Source organism: Centroberyx affinis, unplaced genomic scaffold, assembly GCF_046629955.1.
Source record: "Centroberyx affinis isolate AG114_WGS23_722 - 3 ecotype Tasmania unplaced genomic scaffold, CSIRO-AGI_Caff_v1 ptg006001l_1, whole genome shotgun sequence".
NCBI classification, from domain to species: Eukaryota; Metazoa; Chordata; class Actinopteri; order Beryciformes; family Berycidae; genus Centroberyx; species Centroberyx affinis.
Window position 1 is genome coordinate 9,466 of NW_027283052.1, and position 18,543 is coordinate 28,008.

At 42.1% G+C, this 18,543-nt stretch overlaps 1 protein-coding gene across 1 annotated transcript; it reads right to left on the bottom strand.

Moving 5' to 3' along the window:
* Nucleotides 1-1,682: 1,682 nt before the first annotated feature.
* LOC139668056 (1-phosphatidylinositol 4,5-bisphosphate phosphodiesterase epsilon-1-like) lies at nucleotides 1,683-17,589 on the bottom strand (the record flags this gene model as incomplete). Its single annotated transcript, XM_071547532.1, has 11 exons — nucleotides 1,683-6,515; nucleotides 6,971-7,203; nucleotides 7,919-8,131; nucleotides 8,221-8,403; nucleotides 9,118-9,315; nucleotides 9,591-9,719; nucleotides 10,063-10,181; nucleotides 11,216-11,477; nucleotides 13,738-13,901; nucleotides 16,190-16,486; nucleotides 17,452-17,589. Coding segments are annotated over 10 exons (1,892 nt in total), but the record flags the coding sequence as incomplete, so codon positions are not given.
* Between the last annotated feature and the right edge of the window lie 954 nt (nucleotides 17,590-18,543).

An 18,543-nucleotide genomic window follows, 5' to 3' on the forward strand; every position in this document is an offset into this window, starting at 1 on the left:
AAACATGGCTGCAGGCTATATCAATAACTTGGTATCCGATGGGTATTTGCCAATTTTCTTTCAGCGATTGCTATCAGCTCAGATATTCCAATGTGAGCATCCGTTAAACCCAACTGATCTTAGTACTCAAATATCTTGAGAAACCGGACCCTGAGAGGACTCTTTATATTTCTACTTTGCTAAAATATAATGAATTGAACTGGAGAAAAAAAAAAAAACTTTTTATGGCCCTTTAAATGACTGGCATCTCTGTGGAACTGCACTTGTTTCATTCAGTATTATGGCTATTGGTACAACTCATCTTGAATTTGCTTGACTCGTCACATCGACACATGAAGTCTTGTATTGTTATAACTTGCCTTTTTATCCTTCTCAAGTTGCTTGGCAACCTTTATCCAAATAAAAGACTGTCCTATCAGTTGTGTACAATTGGCTTCGGTGATCTGATCTCGACCACATTGAACTGTAGAGCTTGGCTAACTTGTACAAGGGTGCCAAGCTGATTTCCCTCTCAGAACTAAGAAGACCTGACATCGCCATGGTGACATGCTTAACTTTGTAAAGGTCATATGGAGTAGAACAATGTTTAACGACTTTTCTATCCTGCCAGGTAGTTAATTGCAGTGAATGGTGTCCCAGGTGCAAATCAGACCCTGATTACAGAGTGAAAACACAGCATGGCTCTGGATCCCCCTGGACCAGGATTGAACACCACTAGTGTATTCACCAGTCTTCAATGAAATAGACTGACCAGGGGCATCCAGGTGAAAATTATGATTCCTTATTGATTTCACATACATCAACATCAGTCATGAAAGGAAAAAGCAGATGGAGAGTGTGCCAATTAAAGCCTTGTCACAATTAAAACATGGTTTGGGCAAAAGGAGCTTCAGTTAACATCAGGAATGTGGTCCCAATATTTTCTTCACCCAGAAGATATTAGCATTTTGTTATCATGACATAGGATTCCTGTATGTATTAATTGTTTTTATTTATCCATCAAAGGTTTGCTGACTCATAGGTATACAGGCAAAAATTGACACCTGTGAGCTGCCAGCCAGTAGAGTCTTCTCCTGCTGGCCACAGAGCAGGAGACAGGAGAGAGCATTACCCCTAATTACCCTGGAGAACCACTTAACAGGACACTTGGATCCTTCTCCCTCCTCAAAGTTCTTCACGATACAGGTGGGATAACTTTTTAATTGTGACCCACATCACAGTGAATTGTTTTATTAGAAGTCTGAAGCACCTGGACCATTAAGCTGTGGAATTACCAGGTTTTAAAAGTCTCTCGGTTAATTTGATGACTGCATAATTTTGTATTAAGGAACTCGACAAAGGCTGCTGCACCGGTGGTAATATTTGAAACAGAGCGGCTCTTATTATCCGGAATTAGCAGTCTGTGTCCGAGAGCAATATTTCCAACAGTTTCTGGAAGGAAGGGCACGGCTAAGCCCCTGTTATTGATTCAACTAAATGAGCTGATTATGTCACTGATTCCTAAATCCACTGTGCTCTATTGGTGTAGAAGACTAGATGGCAGCCGTGCTCGGTTCGTTATCTGCGACTGGATTTACACAGGCACAAAAGATTTCATTAGTACTTGTTGAGTGATGTTCAAAGGGGCACATCACCCCCAAACAAAGCTGATTTTATTATGTGCACATCACCCGGAAATGTACACGCTCTTACACAAATTCTTTTGATTTGAGCTATTGACAGGTTGCATGCCTGTTTTAACAAAAACAATTTTTAAGCCACAGCTACAGATCCGGTTTCTAGTCTTTTCCTTTAGACCAACATGGCCTCACCGTGTTTTTCATGCACAAGGAGAAAGAGGAAGGGAATAGTTATGAACCCATTTGTGACACATTTGTAGCCAGCTGTCTATGAATAAAGATGGATATTAAAAAAAGAAGAAAGGACATAAAAATAATATGCATGACATCTATGTTAAGGTGATCCTCTGGTAGAAAAATAAAATATAAAGAGCCTTTATTCCATGACTAAAACTAGTGAACACACACAATTCAGACACACACTTGGCTCTCCCTCTCTCAGATGTGCAACAGTGCTAACGATTTGTATTTATTGTGATCTTGATATATGACAAATCCACCACTCATCATCCATTTAAAAATTCAAGTAAATAGACGAATGTTCACTTGACAGCCACATCATAACAAGAAGTGGACAGTGGATGTTAATGGGTACACATTCATCTTATGGAAATTACCAAGTGCTAAAGATGGTAACTTGTATGTCGTATTCAATGGATAAAAGGAATACACCAAAATCTTAAACTTGACGAAAAGTGTTTTAACAAAAAGTTTCAAATTGTCAGCAATTGTCCACATTTACGACAAGTCACAAAATAAACAGCATTAGAGATCGCTGTGGCATACAGCAGAAACACATGCCAGAAATATGTATACTAGATTGAACATTTTACACATTCAGTAAAATATTTCTTTATACATACCTAAACAAATATTAAGTTTGAGTAACGTTACGGTAGTGGAGGGTTCACCCTCTCACACACTCAAATAAATTAAATACACATTTTAAACAGTTTGACTACTTACAGGAAACTACACATACACTACAGTAACATAACAACAGCCAACCAGGGCTTCACATTGAAATAAATAACATCCAAACACACATTTCTCTCAGGTTCAACACAGTTAAGAAATGTTACATTCAGAAATGAGGTCTATAGGTTAGAAAGAGGGAAAGAAAAAACGCAGCTCTGTGAATGATCCTGGGATGCGGTATCCTTCAATTACGGCAGTTGAAGCTATCACTGATCGATAATAGATTTGCACTCTAACAGAAAATATCCCTTCCTGTGTACAGCCAGTATGGATTTCACTCAATTATCTCTTATTATCTCTGCCCCAGCACTGTGGTTGTGGGTATTTCCCGGTCTATGGAGTATTATCTCTCTTTTTGCCTGGCAATTATTACCTATTATGGGAGGATTACAGTGTACCTACTGTACCTATCAGCCTAATTACCATTGACTTATATATAGTAGTAGTAATGGTTGGTGGGATCACAGTTTGTCCTATTGCCTAACCATTGTTTGTGGGGAAACCCAGGCTTGAGAAAACACAACAACTCACAGCCAGGACTATTTCCAGGCTCCAGGGAGAAACAATATCATGAACTCTACTCATAACTTACAAAAATGTTAGAATTTATCTTTTTGTACTGAACCCTTTGCCTCCTGCTCCACCAGAGTTGGGATGCAGGACAACTATCCTGGATATCCCTCCCTGACAGTGGCCCTGGATCAATATTACTTCAAAAAACAGGGGTAGAACATTTTTCAATGATATCCCAACAGAGATGTGGACAATAAAAGCATGAAGGGATGAAGAGATAGTACCTTGCTATTGCACTAAAACTCAAACTTAATTACCAGGTACTGTGCAATTATTTCATTTGCAGACAAATGAAAATGAAAGGCCAAACAGTCAACTGAGCATAAGGAGTGTAGCAAAATTGGACAGAATTATTCTAAAATAAAACTAAATTAGTTGAAATGAAAGGGCACACACCTTGTGTCCCGAGTCCCAAAAGGAAATGTCCGATATCTGCAGGTTTCAGATGGTTTCTTTCAACACTGAGTATCATAATCGGCTAATTACAAGTTATTTTGGAATGTGGGTTAAAAATGGGCAAATAATTTAATAATTCTTAACCCAGCTATGTTTAACAAGGATGGGTTCAGAACACCTTCGAAACAACAGAGTGGATTTTCTTCAGATTGGATAAGGGAAAGCCTCTGCCCTAAATATGTTCTTATATAGTAGTGAATTGAGCCCATACCTGACTCTCTGGAACCCTATGTTTCTGTGGAGGCCTAGAAAATTGTAGTTATGATGACCTGAGTGGGTTCATTATGGATCCAATGCAAACAATATAACTACACTAGAAGGCAAATGCCCAGTCTAATCATTATTACTAATTAAAAATGCCCAAAAAAATGTTTTAAAGAAAAGAGAGTACTTAGTCAAGATAAAAAAAAAAAAACATTATGGAAATAAGCTTTACAAATTAAAACAGCAAAAGGGGAAAGTGGCCCCAAAATTAATCAAGTTTCAGTAACTGAAATGGGCACAAATTCAAATACAGAGAAGACTAAAATCTACCATTATAATCCAATGGCATTCAATCAATATAAGTAAACCTATACAGGTATTGCATTTAAAATCAAGGGCAGTAAATATAAGCCAGTGGGCTGAAGTGAAATGCAGTTCATTCTGTGTTTTCTAATAACTCTGAGTGGGGAATTTCAAGTGTGAACTTGGATTGCATCTCCCGTTGAACTTGGACAAATAATTACAATACCCACAAACAACAAATTCATGTCGAGCTCTCCTCAAACCGAAACTAGCATCTGGGCTGAAATTAAACATAAAAATGATGATCATGAAAAAAAAAAAACAACAACATTATTTGACTATCTCATCACAACAATCAAGTCTCTCCATCATAAACTTGTCAGTGATACAAAAACATTGAACGTAACAGCAAAAGGAAAGAAAAGACAATGTGCAAAACACTGTTTTGAAGACAACCAGGCTGTGGTTCTCAAAAGGGTTTTGGTGCTAAAATCCTCTCTGTTTCATTGTAATCAGGGATGGAATTTAAGGGAAAACTTTGACCTTAAGTTCTAGTCAATTATTTTTCCTCAACAGGCCCTTTAGCATTCCTCATTGAAACTAATGTCTGTGGCTAACCAACTGTACAAAAGACAGTGGACAATATGTTTATATATCACATGGTGGATGGCAGACAGGGAAACCGGGACTTAAAATCTCTAGTTAACAGGATGGATGGATTTATTTAATGATTTTTGCTGGCAAACTAAGACACCTGTTCACCTCCCTTTTATAATTACTTCTGGACAACGATGACAGCACTAAACTACTTTTGTGAACCCAGACCCAGGTCATCCTCAGAGATCCAGCTATAGAATCATTGAAGTTTAAAGGATGTGTTGAACTAGGCAACAATTGAGGGCAACATAGGAGGGTCATTTTACCAACAACTACTGTATGACAAAAAGTTACCAATCCCCATCCCTGCTAAAGGTAATATTGCACACTGCCTTAAAACGCTGCCTTTGGGGCAGAGATACATCGACCAGGCTTTTGGGTAACTGATGGACAATAGTGTCCAAGAATTTGCCTAAACATTGCAGCTTCAATTAGAAAGAAATCTTACTGGCAGGAAACATTATGGTAGGTTTTATCAATATGCTGCCTCTTTCTGGGAGTGTTGCCCATCTACACTGCCCCAAAAATTGCCCTTACAGTACTTTGAAAACTAGAACAGTAAGAAAAGAATCAAACAAGCCAGCTTGTCAGCCTCCTTCACAACACCCTCTGTCAAGAGAGCCCATGCCCGAGAAAGAGAGAATACTTTCTCTTTCTCTTTCTGTTCCACCCTCCCTCTGCCCCTCTGTTCTCCATCGCCTCAATTTTTGCTTGCAGGAGAGAAAATGTCCCTCCATCTGTCATGTGCTTTCTATTTATTACACCAGAAAAAGGGAGTAGTTTATAACCTTAGACACATACTTTGAATCACAGACTAATATTTGTGATTATTGCCCTTGGACAATAATGTGACGGCAGAATTTAACCGATTGAACTTAACCGATCCTTTGCTTCCACTTGATGTCACAGCGGCCATTTTGCAGCCTTCCGACTAATCTTTCGGTTTAATTAATTTAGAGATACAAAGTGGCACATGTGAAAGCAAACATACATCCACATCATGTGAATTCCCATTCATTAGTAATGAGGGAAAATATTCTTGTGACCCTGATCACATCAATAAAAACAGCTGCCCCTGCTACTCTGTGGGCTGCCGTGAAGCCCCACTAAAACCAACAAACAGGAGCCATAGCTACCTTCCTACATGGCTGTCACTGGTCTGGTGGGGGGCTGGGTGGGACCTCCTCTGACAAATGTCCTGCCACCTAACCAATCAGAAAATCTGACTGGGTGAAACTCCTGTCCATCATTCAACCAAGCAAAGGGGCCGAATGTCCGTCGCTTAAACCAACCAATGGGGCCTGGGGCTGAACCCTGTCCAGCACTCAGCCAGCCAATGGGGCTCGGGGCTGAATCCTGTCCGCCACTTAAACAACCAACGGGAGGCAGGATTAGACTCCTTCAAGAGTTGGAGAGGAGCGTTTCCCAGAATTCCGAAATGAGCAGGACTCTCTCTGAAACGCCCCGCCTCTCTGTGAAAGGGGGGGGGGGGGATCCTCCAAGTTTAGAAGTGGTCGACGCGAGTTTCGCTTCTCTCTGAATTTCATTTGTGGACCTTCCAGTTCCTGAGGAGGTGAAGTTTCCAGGTCAGGGGGGTGAGAGAGGAGGTGGGGGGGTGGTCGGGGTGGATTGGGTGGTGCTGCCCCCCGGAGGAGGCCAGGAGGAGTCTTCCTGCCCCCGCCCTGCCCTCTGCCACCCACGCCTTCAGACCCGCAGACAGATACCCTGCAGACAAGATGACCATTTATTTGTTTGTATAACCAGAACAGAGAATGTGTGTGTGTGTGTGTGTGTGAGAGAAGGGGTAGGGATAGTGAGATAGGTAGGGAGACGGAGGCCAATGAAATAAAAACACAACAGCACAAAACAGCACATTATAACATCACAACCAAGATGAATCACTGAATGATCGTTGAATGAAATGTTAGGATGAAAATTTGTAAAATATCACATCACTGCAGTTGCATTACATCTCAAACACAGTACATCACACCCAAACCAACGCTTCACAAACTGCTGGCACAGTTGGTATTGAGAAATGCAACACCTCATGTCCTTATTTGTATTAGTTTTTTTAGTTCGTACTCACACTTAAATAAAAAATCAGAGTCACACACTAATATACCCTGTTATGACTTCTCCTTTTCTAATCTACCCAGATGTTAGACACCATACAGTACCTCTGTTGCCTTTCCATGCACACACAGCAGGCAGAGTGAGAGCCTCACTCCTGGATCTCTGTCAGAGCCACACAGCATGCAGCCCTCTCATCCTTACTGTGGGCCGGCCCGTCGTGGCACAGCGTCACCGACTGGCTGACCCCGCCGCCGCTCGACACGCTGCGGCTGCGACTGGTCAGCTTCTTCAGCTCGCTGGCGAATGAGATGCCTTTCCTTTTGTCCTCCCGCACCACCTGGAAGTAAGACATACTCGCGTGTGACTGAAACGCACAAACACTAAGCAGCAAGATGCGTGTCATTCTTTTAAGATTCTACTTAACCTTTATTCAACCAGGCAGGTCAATTAACAACACATGGTCATTTACAAAGACGGCAGGGCAAAAGGCCTCTTGAGGGGGAAGGGGATGATGGATAAAAAAATAAATAAAATAAATATTTTGACAGACATACAGCATATATGGACATTACAGCACGATGGAGACAGACAAGATTCAGCAGACAAAGCTAAAAACTATATATCATAAAAACAAACAGAGCAGCGGTGCAAACAAAAGCAGCCATACTAAAACATGTACAGACATGGGTAGCAGCAACAAGTTAAAAGCACATACAAGCCATTATATGGAGGTGTTAAAATACTATGGGGCAGCACACAACATGGTTATTGAGATGTGAAAATACAGCATGTGTTTGAGAAAATGTCCATGATAGAGTTCATGCAAGCAGATACAAACACGCAATCATCCAGTAGTAGTCAAGGTGTTATTACTCTAACTGTAAGTCAGCTAAGTCAATAATTACCATTGCAATTATAACAATGAAAATAAGTAAGGGAAATACACACAAGCAATGATGCAATGCGAGTGAAAGGAAATAAACAGTTTGTCTTTATGGAGATAAGTCTCTAGCGTAATGGTTGTAAAGCACAGTTACTGCGGTGAGAGCTACCTGCTCCTTGAGTTTAAGGATGAACTTTCCCGCCCCCCTCCAGCGGCTCTGGGCTTGATAGACGCACTCGTGATCCAATAGGACGCGCTGGAGGGGCTTGGCGGTGGAGGACTTCTTAGAGCCCGCCTCCTTGGTCACCTCCTCCATTAGGACGTAGTCACTGGGGTTGGGGTTACATAGGATGCTGTAGGAATACTTGGCCTTTGACAGAGTCTGAGAAAGAGAGAGACAGAGATGATGTCTAGCAGAATATTACTGGAAAAACTTTCCTAGATAAATGAATTAATAACAGGTCTCCTCACCTGCTGTATGATGTCCTGAGCAGTGCTGTAGCGCGGGGCTTTGATCACAGTGTGAGGCTGTTCTGGAGAAACGTCATGGACCTGGACAAAGAACATATCCTCCTCCCCTCCGCTGCCTCCATCTCTACCTCCCACAGTCACCTCCTCCTCTCCCTCCAACACTGTGTTCTTCTCATTAAAGTTCTGCCAGAACAAAACCCAAATCATTACAGTAAGAATCTGTAGCGACGTTACAGGTACAGACAGATGAGAGGAGTACACTAATCTACTTTCCTGGCAATTTAGAGCATGAACCATTCCAACTACAGTACATACACAACTACATACACTTTCTAGCACCAGAGGATTATGCTATAATAAATTAAAGGCAGGAGGAGCATAACAGTGAGGACATGTGTCTTTTATGTTCTGCAACTCAGTCAACCACATGGCTAAGGTAGTAACTTTACCTATGAAAGAGTATATTTACCTATGGAAGGACAGAAGTAGGATTACAGCATAGCATTTCTAAGAAGACCACAAGGGGGAGCCATGGTCTGCTTAATGGTCCACACAAACTATATGCATCAAGTGTTTTTGTGGAGGAAATGAGTTTGATGACTCAAATTTGATAATAGGAATAAGGCTAGAAGATATAAATTAATAACAAATAATGAGAAAATTGACACTTCTATGAAACTGGACTCCCTTTTAAATATTTTTACAGATAAATTGTTAAATTAAACTCATCTAATAACAATAAACCCCATGCCCCTCTCTCCTCTTTCATTGTGAGGCAGGTCCTTGCTATTATATATGGATATATTGTATATTGTATATATTGTATATATCCACACAGATAAGTTTCAAGGTAAGTCTCTCTACCAGGTTTGACAAAAGAATCTGCTTTCTGTGTACCTCCTCTCTCGTTTTGAGGCAGATCCTTGCCACATATCCCTCCTCGGTGTGCCAGCTTTCGACCAGCCTGATCACCTCCTCCTCGGGCGCTAGGTGGCGATGCTGAGCACAGCGCTTCACCTCGCTGCGCTCCTTCAACAGAGGAAGCTTCTCCTCGCACAAGAAGTACTCTGACGGATTTCCTGTGGACGCTACAATCTAAGGGAGGGAGAGAGAGGAAAGTGTAGGTATGATGTGACACAATATTTGTGTCTCACACACACACACATATATGTGTTTGTGTGTGTGTGTGTGTGTGTGTGCATGAGAGCTAGAGAGACATAAATCTACAGGAAATTGTTTGAGTATCTGTCTTTCTCTCTCTCTGTCCTGTTCTTGTGTGTGTATGAGCCCATGTGTCTTTATTATCAACTGGTCAGGCTGCGATCGCATCATTCAAGCATCATAAAATTTGATTTCTAACCGTTACTAACCGTGTCCAGTAGCTGCTTGGCGGTGGTCTGCTCCGTAACGCAGACCACAGTGAAGGGTTCAGGTCCCGGAGCTCCGTGCACCGTCACCCTGTGCTGCTGGGCTGTTCGCCTCTCCTCTGGACTGAACAGCTGCGTAGAGAGCCGGACGGGTTAGAGGCAATGGGATATGGCAGTTCTGCTTTATTAGACAGTATACAGAAGAGATAGAAAATTCAGGAGAGGGCAAAGTGAGCTGGATTCAAACCGATGGCCTTGCCATGGTGCCAACAGGATGCAAATTTGCTCCAATTTTACAAGGAAAATTGTGAGAGTGTGTTTTTCCTACATAATCTTCTAATTAAAATCTAAAATATTCAAAATATCAGGAGAGTCAATACCCTAAATACGATTTAGAAATCTGAGAAGAACAGTACCGATAACAAAACTATCCCCAACCCATCCAGTCCCAGGACTTGTGTTGGATGCTTCTTACCATGGATGAGGTAATAGCGCCCCCTGTAGGTCCCTCCTCTGTCCTGCAGCTGTAGATAAATAAGCTGGACACCTCTAGTGACTCGTTATGCTGCGTCCTCAACTGGACATGCCTGTAACCTGAAACACACACACACACAAATGTATTTAGACTCTACACTGCTCTGAAACTGTATTAGAATAACCTGAATCCTTTTTACACGTTTAAGTGTTTCGTAATAGCTTGAATTTATATTTTTTTTACATTTCTACATTTTTAGTTGATGTTCATATCAAGAGCAATTGACAGTGAGTGAGCAGGTACCAGAACACTTTAACCACACATGGCTTTTCAGTGACACACATTGGCTGTTGCAGGGATCAAACTCGTGACCTTTAGGCTACAGGATAGTCTCTTTCACCTTTAGGCCACCCTGTCACCTAATCTGCCTCCCTCCCTGAAAAGACTTTAGTGGTAATTTTAATGTTGTGATGATCTCAGAGTTGTAGTTCTGTGTAGAACTTATTCTATCAGCCATTTAAAACCATTTTACAAGGGTTCTATAAAGATTATACTTTAATTCCTTAACTTTTTCAGCCAGGGACCCAAATTGAGCAAATTAAGGTTGATCCTTTGACTCAGGCTAATCAAAACACTCTAGCACTGTTATGAATGGACCCACTAGAAATAAGATTGTAATCCATGCTGGATTCCAACTATTGATTATTTTTATTTTCTAATAATCTATCAAATCTTACATCGAATACCTGAATAATCAAGAACACAATTATACTTTTTCTGTTTTACTACCGCCATTTTTCTGCTGCCGGAAAACAGGCCATTGGACTGTGGAGAGAATTGGATAAACTTGTCCACATTGGCAAAATGCATCAAATATTTGTTGCAATCCTGACACATACTTTAAGAACCCCTTGTAGAGTTGGTTTCTACCTGGTTGAAGCCTTCAGTGGCAGCTTTGAGAGTTTTTCTTGTAAACTCTGTTCTGTAAATTTTCCCATCTGCAGCATGGGTCCAACCCCTCTAAGGGTTTTATTTATGTGAGGCTCCTACCTAGTTTAAGGGCCTTCAGTTGCAGCTGTGAGAGCTTGATAGTTGCTCTTATAGACCCTGTTCTATAAATGTTTCCCATCCACAGCATGTAATTGGCTCCTACCTGGCTTGAGGGCCTTCAGAGGCAGCGTCCTCTGAGCGGTGGTCTGGGAGCTGTTGTTCTCCACCACGGCGATGCGCAGGAAGCACATCTCTTCAAAGTGCACGGTGAACTGAAAGTGCTCGCTCCACATGGGGTTGAGGGTGTTGCGGTGGATGGGCTTGGTGCGGAAGTGGCAGCTGTCGACGGGCATGCCCAGAACATCCACCTCGATGCAGGGGCTGCCGGCGCTGTTGCCCGGACAAACGTTCTGACCGGACACGATCTGGGAGCGGAGAGGAGAGGCATGTGTGGCATTATTAATGAGTTAACACTGATCACATCATGTACAACACTTGCAGTCAGATTCTTCTTACATGATCCCCAGCCTCTAAATCAGGCTTATTTTCAGTTCGTTTGATGAAATACTCAAAGAGCAGGTGTGAGACGACCTCAAGCCAAGCTAAGCAACTGTGAAGTCGCTCTGACCTGTCAATGGAGACTCTATTTCACCTCTCTCTCTCTCTCTCTCTCTCTCTCTCTCACACACACACACACTCACACAGATTTTATGAGTGTTAGAACATCCTTCTGTTTATACAACTGGATTTACAAGACCAGTGTTCAGTGCCTCTAAGAGCAGGGCTGCTGATCTAAGGATGATCTGTACCTCATAGATGATAATGACTGCCGGTGGATAAACAGTGCAAGACTACTCACATTCCTCACACAAATTAAGTGCAGCAAAACTAAAATCTCAAACATATTAACGCGCTTTTGTTGTGTTTTTTCTACTCTTTATTTAGCTTTTGTTTAGCTTCAGGTTATTCTCACTTAAATTGGATATCTCACTTTTATGAGAGGCCTACAAAGGCAAACAGCAGTAACCACTTTTTGTGTCTTTTGGATTTAATATCAACAAAATGTATATGTAATACTCGCCAGTAAACGATGTGCTATTGACTTGTGCCAACCATACTTTTGTCAGGACAGGAGATAAACTTTGAAGTCATTTTTTTGGCTTCACTACTCATGCTCTTTAGTTTTGTAGGGCAGAACAGTAATGAACAGTGACCCTGGGAGAGAGCGACAGTATGGTTAAAATACACAGTATACACTAAGAGCTGCAATACCATGGGAATGTGCCACTGTGCCTGCAGCAGGAATGAGAACTGACAACAGTGGCGGTCACAGCTAAAAAGAACAGAAGCATCATGGAAAAATGTAATTGGTCACAGTTAGTGGCAAAACCTCCCCATCCACACTGCATCTGAATGTGAGCCCATGTAGTATGGCATCAAGATGAGAGACTGCAGATCAGATGACATGATGAGTCTGAGGCTGTGACTTCTCTCGTGTCATTTCAGTGCAGTTTTTATCGTCCCATTACGCCGAAGATGCATTCAGTGACAGGCCGGGACGCAAAGAAAATCCTCAATTTGCTCACATAGCTTCGAGATCTTCAAAACCAGATTTGGTACAGTAACGGTCAGGAAAGGACAGAAAAGAATAGAATACACGCAGCATTAACTAAACACAGCCACTAGAGATGCATGCAGGGAATTTTCAGGCTGAGTTTGTGGACTCACAGCGATGTGATCTCATAAAATCCAATCTTTATGATCAGATGTCAAATTTCTCGTTGAAATCACAAGCGTGATTGTATGCTCGATCTGCGCTCCCGCTGCGGGTCTTTGAGAGAGCGGTTTACAGCGCAGAGCTTTTATGAGGTCCTGTGCTCATTCACTGTTATATGGGATTAACTGGGTGGCCTTCATGACTGTCAAATAGTGAAAGCACATGCAGTCCACAATATAATGAAGCTGTCCTAACACTGCTTTATGGACCTAATAGGAGTACTGAGCAGCAGCATGTGTGTTTGTGCGTCCGGTCATATTTTATGTGCCATACCATGTACAGTGTGTGTGTGAGCATACGTGCATGTACAGTGCACATGTTGACGTTTACATAAATGGTGTGTGTAATGCTAATGAATGATGTGTGACTGAGTGTGACGTGTGCAATGCACGTCCAAAATATGAGCACCATCTGCTCACTCTATGAAATTATATTGACCAGGTGAATCCAAGTGAAAGCTCTGATCCCTTATTGATTTCAACGATTAATCCATTTCAGCCATGACAGGAAGATGTAGCTGAAAGTGAGGAAAAGGATTTTTAAGCCTTCAGACATCTGAGAACGGGATTGTGAAAACAGGGGTGAAAACAGGGGTGCAACTCAGTTTTAGACCAATTTTTTGCAGTTTTTTTTACTGTATCTATATTTTCCCATTCAGTGTTTGAAAATGAGATATCAAGCATTTGATAAAAGCGACACCTACTGTTATGAAATTATTTCTAACGTGAAAATAAAACTCATTTTGGAAAAGCATTTACGTTATTAGCCATTTTAAGATATTCACCCAACAAACACTATTATTACTGAGGATGGAATCACCTTTGAACCACTGAGTGATGAGACTCAGGTCACATTTTTTCCCCCCTTAAAAACAGATATCTAGCACTTCACATGTCATCTTATCTCACCGTGAGGGAGTAGACGGCGGGGCTCATGTTCTCCAAGTCTCTCTCCATCGGACTGAACTGCTGATAGAGGGGGCAGCCGCGGTCCCACAGCACTGCTGGCTTCAGGACGTAGCCACAGCCGCCGTTGGCCTCGAACAACGCCGTGTTCAGCTGCATTGGCAGGTCTGGAAAGAAAGAGGGAGGAAAAGGGATGGGGGGGTTAATAACATTAATTAAGATCACTTATGTGGCACTTCAGCAAATATCCACAACAGAACAACACTTGACTCAACTGCACAGGCAATTGAAGGGGTTGAAAGTAAAATTATTAATGGTAGAAAAAATTGTCAGGCGGCACACTGTTAATTGCAATGGTTTTTCCTGTTTAACTCAACCCATTGCAGTGTCTTGTTTGTACGCCATGATGTAGATCAACTAGTCTGAAAGCCTGTCCAATAAAAAACTGTCATTACATCTAAGTGCACAAGTCCCTTCCACATACTTAGGTGATCAAGTTTTGCCTCTGAGACTAAGTATTTATTGTGTATGTAATACTAATGCTAAAAAATGTTAAAACAAAAAAAGTTAGATAGCACTTTTCAGAAATAGATTCAAAGTACTTTGCATGAAAAGCAAATGAAAAAAAATATTGGATACTGGGATTGGAAAGGCAGGGAGAGATAGAGAAAGCACGGGAGGGGGAGTGAACTGAAGAGAACAGATGAAAAAGAAAGGGAGTGAGACAAGGATAAAAAGAGAAGAACAGGAGAGGAGGAGAGGTTATTTAATGCAATATGCCATTTACAGAACATGACAGCAGCTGACTTCATCTATCAGGTTTAGAGAGTCAAAGAAGACGGCAGAGACTTTAAGGGCGCTGGACAAGTAGGAGAAAGACAAAAAGAGTAGGGAGGGAGAATGAGGAAAAGAGGGAGTGAGGCAGAAAGAAAGAAAGAGAAAGAGAACTAGACAGACAGGAGGAGGGAGAAAGACAATAAATTGGAGTTATGTGGATCTAAGATTCTTTAAAAAGACCATGACAAGAGTTAACTTTATCTGTTAGTTTTCACAGAGACAACACAGACCGGGAAGCACAGACTCCTCTTAGAAACACTCATTGTTTCACTAAACGTTATCTCAAATTCCTCCATTTTCTGTTTGGGAAAAAGGGCTGAATTGGCTCTGGGCAGTGGAAAAACATATCACCTTGCATTAAGGCCTTCCAGCAATGTATCATTCTGTGTATAAAAGACCAAAAGGTTAAAAAAAGGCAACCCGGCAGTCATTTAAAGGTTGATCAACAGAGATAAGCGCTTGTTAGCACAAATTTATCAATCCATCTCTCTAATTTATTTTGCCTTTAATATCCTTATTAATCTAAGGAAAAGCTGACATATCACTTTGCAATAAAGCCTTCCAGGACTGCATTAATCTGTGTATGAAAACCAAAACAAAGAGGCATTTCCAAAATCAGATATCCACCCTTTGAAAAACAAAAAAAACTGCTGCCTACTCTTGCAAAACGAGTGCTGGCACGAAAGAAAAACAAATTATTATATATTATTAATAAATCTGAGTCATTTTCAGACAAAACAAAGTTCTGGCATAGATCCATCTGTGTCTGTCAGGTTTCCAGCACAAGTTTGGAAAAACACAGCCAGTGCTGCGATAGCAAAGGTCCGTCCCGACTCTGTGTTTCTGAATGAAGTGTTACAGAGCAGGTGAGGCAGGAGTGGACCACAGCAAATGCCAAGATAGAGCGATGTGATTCCTCAGTTTGGATTTTGGTGCTAAAGTATACTTTGTCAACAAAATGACAACAAAAATACCAAGGCCTGCCAAATTAATGACTGCTAAAAAAAAGTCACAGAAAAACTTGTATGATCATACAGGAGAGGGCCAACACCTTAGACATGGATTATCCTAGTAGAATAGAATAGAATAGAATAGAATAGACAAGAATACTGAAATTGATTCTCCTCTTCGGCTTCTTTCACAAAAAAACATCATGGAGCATAATGGTGGATTGGACATAAATTAGGTGTCGACCCAAACGAACTAGAGCTGCAACGATTAATAGATTAATCGATTAGTTGTCAACTATTAAATTAATCGCCAACTATTTTGATAATCGATTAATCGGTTTGAGTAATTTTTTAAGAAAAAGAAGTCAAAATTCTCTGATTCCAGCTTCTTAAATGTGAATATTTTCTGATTTCTTTACTCCTCTATGACAGTAAACTGAATATCTTTGGGTTGTGGACAAAACAAGACATTTGAGGATGTCATCTTGGGCTTTGGGAAACACTGATCAACATTTTTCACCATTTTCTGACATTTTATAGACCAAACAACAATCGATTAATCGAGGAAATAATCGACAGATTAATCGACAATGAAAATAATCGTTAGTTGCAGCCCTAAAACTAACATCATAAGTCATGGTCCATGGTATGAACAAGGCTGTCCTCACCGTCAGTCTGGTAGTTGAGGGCCACCAGTTGGACCCCGTGCAGCCAAAAGGGCAGAGGGTTGGGGTTGGCCGAGTCGATCCTGGTGGCGGCGGGGTAGGTCCTGAGCAGCTGGCACACGGTGTGCTGGATCAGCTTCTGAGAGTAGCGGCGGCACAGGCGCTTGGCGGCGTTCTCGTTGACGGAGGAGATGTGGTAGCACTTGGGCGTGCGGATGATGGCGCTGAGGGAGGCGGGCGTGTTGAGGACGGGAGACGTCTGCTGCTCCTCCCAGCTCAGCCGCAGACACTCAGCGCCACCTGAGAGAGAGAGAGAGAGAGAGAGAGAGAGAGAGAGAGAGAGAGAGAGAGAGAGAGAGAGAGAGAGAGAGAGAGAGAGAGAGAGAGAGAGAGAGAGAGAGAGAGAGAGAGAGAGAGAGAGAGAGGTTTTAACATTTACACATCTAGGCGCCTGCATGTTTTCAAGCTAATTATGCTGAATAATGAGTTACTGGGTACTTGTTTCTTTTATGATTTCAGGAGAATACAGCAACTATTTATATCTACAGGCTTACATTTTTTTGGTTCACATTCTGCCATAACATCTACTCTTAACACTGTGGCACTCAAGCTTTCTCTCTGGGGGCCATATATACAAAAAAAAAAATCACCTTTCTTATGGCGTGGTTTTCTGAGTCGAGAGAGACTCAGGAGACTCAGAGTTCCTCAGCAGCTTATATAATCAATTTCTCCATATTAAGTCGGGGAACTATTTTAATCTTTAGCTTTGGGTCCCAAACAAAGATTTTGAGAAGCACTTAATGCACATTGTCGGACCACACTGTCCCAGGACTAACAGTGGGAGATTGCCATTTGAAGAGTGGAAATGTTAACTGTATTTTTCCCATGGGGGAGTCAGGGATGTCAAGGTCTAAGTGGGTGTCCTGTCTGGGCCTCTTTTCCAATACAAAATACACACATGGATTTGTGCACATGTGCGCACAACACGCCCACCCACCCACCCACCCCCACACACACACCCACCCACCCACCCCCACACACACACCCACCCCCACACACACACCCACACACCCACCCACACACCCACACCCTCTCTCTCACTCATTCCTCACATTCACATTTATACCTTCTCTCGCTCACAGACACATTCTCTCTCAAACACACACCCACGCTACAGTCTTTTTTTCATGCACTATTTTTCTCATTCTCTCACACACACACACACACACTCTTACAAACACACACCACCCGGTGGCCCTGCGTACCTTTCCCAGGGGCGCGGCTCTGGGTCGCGGCCTCCCCTGGTGTGCTGGAGCGAGCGGGAGCCGTGCCAAATATGGACTTCCGGCTCTTCCCCCGGTCCTTCCCCCTGCCCGAGCCGGCCGGAGACAGCGTGGACAGGCCTGGGTTCCCACACACACACACACACACACACACACACACACACACACACACACACACGCACAAAACAGACAGGGAGAGAGAGAGAGGTCAGTATGCAATATTTATGGCACACAGACCAGAGACAGCGATGACATCACCAGGGTATTTTCTCTAAGTGTCTCTGTCTCTCTCTCCCTCCCAGTTTCTCCTCCTTCCTCCCTTCATCAGTTCATGGTTGCTTTTGTCTTCTGTTCCGGAAGCTGTGCACCTGATTTTCATTTGGGCATCAATTTATAGCTGCTGATTTATTCCACTGTGTAATTAAACGTATTACATGCAGCACTTTGTGCTTTTCAAAATTAAGATCAAATTTCCCATAAATCCTTTTTACTTTCTGTTACAAAGAGGATGTTGCCACTTGTCTCCTTCCTGCTCCCTGGCGTCACTCCATTTGTTTTCAAGATCAAGAAGGAGAAGAAGAGCTGAAAGCAGCCCTTGATAACTAGTTCCTGTTTTGTGCCATAAAGCAATCTCCCTTTGTGCCGTTAAGCAAGCCAGCAGATTTCTCATGAAATCCGTGGCACACAATGTAAAATGCAGCACAGACGGGCTGTAGAGGCTGCCAATGTTCCTGTTGATAGTTTTGTTTGTTTACCGTTATTGATGTTTTTTATTGTTATTATTATAATTAGTAATTATACTAATGTCTCAAAAAGATAGATGTTAAAATGCTACATGAGGCACCTTTAAATACTGTTTATCTCTAGATTTCTCTCATTCTCTGTCTCTTCTCTCTCTTTCTCTCTCTCTCCCTCCCTCCCTGTCTTTCCATCTGTCTCTTCTCCTGCCTCATCTCTCCCTTCTTCCCTCCAGCTTACCCTCTAACTTCCTCTCTATCTCTCTCTATCTCTCTCTCTCTCTTGTCCCTCTTCTGCCCTGCTCTCTGTTTCTCAGATCTCAGGTCCCTGGAAACA